The sequence below is a fragment of the Protopterus annectens genome, chromosome 1.part0 (assembly GCF_019279795.1).
Source record: "Protopterus annectens isolate FY-2018-M chromosome 1.part0, PAN1.0, whole genome shotgun sequence".
Lineage (NCBI taxonomy): Eukaryota > Metazoa > Chordata > Ceratodontiformes > Protopteridae > Protopterus > Protopterus annectens.
The window spans coordinates 1,368,601,967-1,368,608,186 of record NC_056725.1 but is presented as its reverse complement, the minus strand read 5'-3'; the positions used below and the strand labels follow the sequence as shown (position 1 = coordinate 1,368,608,186).

The 6,220-nt window shown below is 44.2% G+C and overlaps 1 protein-coding gene across 1 annotated transcript in view; it reads right to left on the bottom strand.

Moving 5' to 3' along the window:
- TAB1 (TGF-beta activated kinase 1 (MAP3K7) binding protein 1) overlaps window positions 1-3,856 on the bottom strand; it is a 626,748-nt gene extending 622,892 nt beyond the window's left edge. The window contains exon 1 of the mRNA XM_044071649.1: window positions 2,870-3,856. Within this exon, the coding sequence (XP_043927584.1) occupies window positions 2,870-3,856 (987 nt within the window). The remainder of the gene's footprint in view (window positions 1-2,869) is intronic.
- Between the last annotated feature and the right edge of the window lie 2,364 nt (window positions 3,857-6,220).

Genomic DNA, 6,220 nt, shown 5'->3' with positions numbered 1-6,220 from the left:
CTATTCCATGTTGCTTCTTGTTGTGGTACAAACATGGGTGTGTGGTTATCCATGCTATTTATTGCTAGTCACCCTCATTTTGTATCTTGTTCCATGTTTTTGCACATGTACATCACTGTATGATGTGCAGCTGTTTCCGCAGGGTCATATGCATGGATATGGATGTTAGTTGGGGTCCTCAGGTGTGCATATTGTACATGATATTACATTACTTAACACATGGCATTCATGCCTCAGGTGGTGCTTCAGGGCTACCTCTGTCGGATACACATACTACACTCCCTGTACGTTTGGAAGCAGGTTGTGTCATGTTAGGCATCCCTGTTACTGTATGAGTGAGTCAGAGCGGGTATCAGTCCCAGTGTTCCTACTGACCAAGCGTATGTGCTATGCGTTGCCTCTTTGCCAAGGCCAGGGCATACTGGGCATGCCTCCTTCTGCCTACTGGGACTAGGTCAGGTTGTTCCTCCTCCGAGTCACCCCCTGCCTGTGGTGGCCTTGGCAATGGTGGGGGGATGTTTGGCCCAGCCCTGTGCTGGTCCTGCTGCAGCTGTTTCCGCAGGATCATATTATGTAGCATAGCACATATCATGATCATTTGGGTCCATGTAGTTGGTGTGTACTGCAAAGCTCCACCAGACGTGTCCAGACACCAGAACCGTGACTTGAGCAGCCGAAACACACGCTCTATGATATTACGTGTTTGTGCGTGTGCCTCATTATGGCGTTCCTGTTCAGGTGTGTGTGCATTTCTGATGGGTGTCATCAGCCATGGCTCAAGTGCATAACCTGCATCCCCCACTAGGTGTCCGTGTGGGAAGTCCCCATTGGCAAATGATTGGTACAGCTGCGTCAGATGCCAGATGTGGGAATCGTGGTAGCTCCCAGGGCAGCCAGCACACACATTCATTATTATGCCCTGGGCATCACACATGACCTGGCAGTTGATGGAGGGTATCCCTTGCGGTTTATGTAGGCTCTACCCCGCTCACCGGCTGGTGCTTTGATGCGTATGTGCGTGCAGTCTATTGCACCCAGCACCTCAGGGTATCCCGCTATTTGCTGGAAGAGACGCATATTGCTGGCCACAACCTCACGGTCATTAGGGACATATATATGATCACTGACATGTGGTGACATGGCATCCAGGAACTGGTGCAGTACTCTGGAGGCTGATGCCTGTGATATCCCCAACATATCACCAGTTGGTCTCTGGAAGGTACCTGTTGCTAGTATTCTTAGGCCAACACATACCTTGGTTTCTACTGGGATGGGTTCCCCTCTGTTGGTTCTGTGTGTGAGATGTGGCCTGCACAGCTCAACAATCTGCTGCAGAAGGTCTCTGTCCACTCTGTAGTGCTCTACTATCTCCAGCTCATGTAACCCATGGTAGGTGACCCTGGGCCTGTATACTCTTCTCCTTCTCCTCACTCTGGGTTGTCTGTCAGCATCTGCATTGTCACCACCCTCAGCAATTCGCCTATGCCTGATTATAATAGCCATGGCAGCCCCTAGCATTTCTGCTCTGAGTTCAGCTTTTTTCAGTTTTCAATTCTGATAGCTTAGTTTCTGGCAGTATCTCTTGTGAGAAACAGCCTGCACTGCTCTTTGTTGTGTTTTAAGTGCTGGGTTGGGCTTCTAGTCTGCCTGTGTAATTGCCTGCTTCTAATTGTTTCCACCAATTAACTCTAGTAGTAGCTTCTGTCAGTTTCCATGTATTTTAGTTGTTTCCTGTTTCCTCTCTGTTTCCTGAGGGGGAGCAATGTGCACACCAGCTTAAACACGCTTACAGTCACTTAAACACGCGTACACATCCTTACACGGTGTTAGCTAGGCTGATTCATGCTAAAACGCGCGCACACTGCCTTACACACGTGCACGCCCGCGCAAACCGTTGTAAACAGTTTGCAACACGCTCCCACATGTTAAACCTGCCTTACACGCTACATGCAGATGCATGCGATATCAAGAAAGTTTGAGTGTAGGGATAGCGTATACCCTCAATTTCTTGACTTTCCTAGTGTTCTGTTGAGACACACCTCCCTCCCTGATGTCTGTCTGTCATCTGTTACCTTACATTGCCCTCCAGTCTGGTACATTTCTTTCTATCCTTCCCCCCCGTGATGTCACCTACCTCTTACTCTGTTCCTCCCCCTTCTCTAAGTCTTACACTACTCAGAAAGTGCTCATTACCTATGTGGCAGTGTGATTCTGTATTGTAACGCTCATTTACATAGGATTGCCTAGTAATGACTGGTTACATGTCTTACACGGAGCTTCCCCCCCTTGACAACCACTACACGGAGGCCATATTGTTTTTGGTCTGCAAGTCCCTCCATTGACATTCAATGTACTACATAAATCCCACAATTGTGGGCTTATAAGCTTCGGTTTTTAGTTTTAGGTAGCGCACCCCATTTGCTGGTGTGCTGCAGTTAAACCCAGAAATCCCGTGAAAAAAAAAGTTATATAACTTATTTTTGCAACACTTTTTCATGCCAATGGCCACATATTTGGCCATTGGCATGCTTAATGAAACATATGCACCCTTTATTTGGAGCTGACATAGCTCCGTTTTTAATTTTGCAGAAATGTACTCAGTTGTCAGCTGAGTACATTTCTGCAGCTAACACGTCCGTTACACGGACTGGTTTTGGCTTTGTGGATTGCTCAAATACCTCATTTGCATATCTTGGAGCTGCAAATGAGGTATTGAGCATTTCCACGCCCAGTCCATGTAAGAGACGTGTTAGCTGTCTCTTACACGGAGATTTGGGCTGTTCCTGAATCAGGAGGCTTACACGGAGGCTTACACTACTCTTGAACTCCGTGTAAGCCTTCCTGAATCTGGCCCATTATTCTCCAAAACCAAATTTAACATTGTAATAATCTGGGTAATATTGTGATCTGTAGCTCCATTATCCTTCAAAGGTGTCCTAATAGCCAAAATGCCATAATCATTATTAATGACGGTAAAAAGACTCTGCACATCTAGTGTGACTATGAGGTGACACACCTTGGGGGTGGCCCTATCTATCTCACCAAGTGCTTTCAAAAATCCACCCGTATCTAAAAGTATGTTATCCATTTTTTCAACATATGGTCTAAGTGTGATTTCTAGCCAAATGGAAGCATTTTCTGTCACCCATTTTCTACCTGACACTATGGGTCGTAAAGGGGGGTCTGTCAAAGACTTATGTATCTTTGGTAACCCTTTCAAAAGTGGTGTGACCACACCTTCCACTTTAAGGAAATTATATAGTTCCTTACTAATAACCATATCATTTAAAAGTTGTTCCAGAGTTTGGTGGACTTTGTCTATCAGATGTTTAACCATTAAAGGATTCATAGGGACATAAGTGCAAGAGTCAGAGAGTATGTGTGTCAATTTGTTATTGTAAAAGGTGGTGTCCATTACAACTATGGCACCTCCTTTGTCTGCCATTTTAATCACAATTTCTCTATTCTCACTTAAATCATGTAGAGCTTGTCTCTGAGCTGAAGTTAAATTATGGTACCTGTGAGTATGTCCTTTATGAAAATAATCTAGCAAATCTTTTTCACAAGCATTAACAAATAATTGCAAAGAGGGTGTAAGTGGGGGAACAAAAGTACTGGGCTGTCTTAATACAGACTTTTGAACCACATTGTTGCCAAACATATTTTTGAGTGCTACGCCCCTACAGAAGAGCATAAGGTCCATCACTGCTTCTTGATAGTTACTCTCTCTACTAGGAACAAACGACAGACCTTTATTTAAAACATAAAATTCATCTGTGGTCAAAACATGTGTTGACAAATTAAAAACAATGTCATCAGCATCATGATTACCAGAAATAGTCACTCCAATGACCATTACAACACTATGGTATTTTACCCGACAGTTGAGAATTTATTAATTTACATCCCATGAAACTGTATTTTGGAAAACAAGTCTTTTGCAAATGTAATGTATGAAACTGCAGGAGTAAGAAGTGGAAATTGGTTCAAAGGCAGTCGAATTTCCTTTATTACATTCATACAATTTATTTATTTTTGGTGCAAGGAATTAACTTCAATTACTTTTTGTGAGGAACAACTGAATATGGCTGATAAAACTGTCATAGACTGGAACAATTACTTGAGAGGCATTTATGTTCTTGAAATGGAGGGAGAAGAAAAAAAAGAAAATAGGTGGTCCACGACACATTGTTGAAGTGGATGAAAGTCTATTTACTAAGAGGAAGAGTAATGTAGAACATCTATTACCCACAGCAATGGAGTTTTGGGGGAATATGTCATGAAACAGTGTAGCACTAAGACAGTGAAGCAACTGCCTCATGTACATGGGCAATCCTCTACTGCTACTAGCACCTAGGAACACAATTTGTGAGAGATGCAATTACATCAAGCACCTAGTGTCATTGCTCTTTCCCCCACAAACCAGTATGTCTGGCACTGAGAAGGTTTGCAACATGAACACCACACCTCAAACACAACCCACACCTACACAACACACACCCACATATGTGGAGGCCCTCAACAAAAGGATACCCAAACAAAAGAGAACTCCGAGGCATAAACCCATGCAAACTCCACTGCCTACCACACCACACATAGTCCACACACCTGTGTCTCACATCCACTAAGGCCTAAACATAAACCAACATATTAGTCATAAGAGACTCCATTGTGAGACACACATATGTGCCCCTCACCAGGCTGGATAAGGATAAAGTCACTATTAGTTGCTTGTCGGGTGCCAGAATCTGCCGTATCACCAATGCACTCAAGTCTCTCAATGGGTACTGTTATGACTCTGTCATAGTCAATGTTGGAGTGCATAACTTGACATGTACCTCCCTGGACTATATGAAGAGAGACGTGATCAGGCTCACTGAGTATGTGTCCCAGGCAGGTATGTCCCTAGCCTTAAGCAGCATTCTGCCATCACCCAGAATGATGCCTCAATACAAACAGCAAATGATTGACTTTAACAACTGGCTTAATTTCTGGTGTCATTCAAAGGAGATCCAGTACCTGACAGCCTGGGATGATATTATTGACAGGCCACAATGCTTTGCCAGAGAAGGCCTACAGCTGTCTCCCTTGAGCTTCAGGCTCCTGGCAAAAGCTCTTGCCTTCCCCATAGTGCCTTTTTTAGGCAATGCTATGAGGTCAAAACTACCAACATGAAAATGTCATCAAAACGTAAATTAAAGGTCATCCTGCTAAACATCCCTTTGCACAAAGGTGGAGCATCCACAGATCCAGGAAATTATAGACCCATCCACCTAACTAGACTGATCTGCAAGGCCATGGAGCGGATTATCATGGACCTCATTAACAAGGACACTGGCAACCACCAGACACTTGATCCGGCACAGTTTGGTTTTGTCAAGGGGAAGTCATGCCTGTTAAATTTGGTTGACTTCTTTGAGACAGTCACCAAGGCCATAGATGGGGGAAAGACAGTACACACCGCCTACCTTAACCTGGCCAAGGCCTCCGATATTATTCCCCACTCAGGTATAATAGATAAACTCTTTCAACTAGGCATCAATCCATATGTTACCAGATGGGTAGCAAACTGGCTTACTGATAGACCCTACCTAGTCAAAATAGGGGAAGCCACCTCAAGTAGTAGACCCATAACAAGCGATGTACCCCAGGAATCACTCTTGGGGCCTCTACTGTTTGGGATATACTTCTCAGAAGTGCAGGCCAAATCTAGTGGGCTATGGCTGACCAAGTTTGCAGATGACTGCAAGCTGGGTGCTGTCATCAATTCCCCTAGTGATGTGGACATCCTTTTAACGGTCTCATCCAAACAAATGACTGGTGTCAGAAACATGGCCTCAAACTTGAATGCCAAAAAATGCATCATCATCCCTTTTGGGGAGAATGATGTCCTCACAAATTATCATACTGATAATAAGGCACTAAGCATGCAATCATTCATGAGGGACTTGGAAACCTAGGTTGATAGCAAACTGACTTTTGACCACAATATTGCCTCCTTTGTACAGAAAGCTTTCAACATGGCCCACCTCATTAGTAAGGGTATCTCATCTAGCGACAAGGTGGTCATAACATCCCTGTATTCTTCCATTATAAGACCGATTGTTGAATACAATGCCCCTTTCAGCATGTACTTCGCAAAGCACATGCAGCAAATGGAAAGACCAGAGAGATTCCTCACCTGGAGAATCCAGAGCCTCAAACATCCACCCTACACATA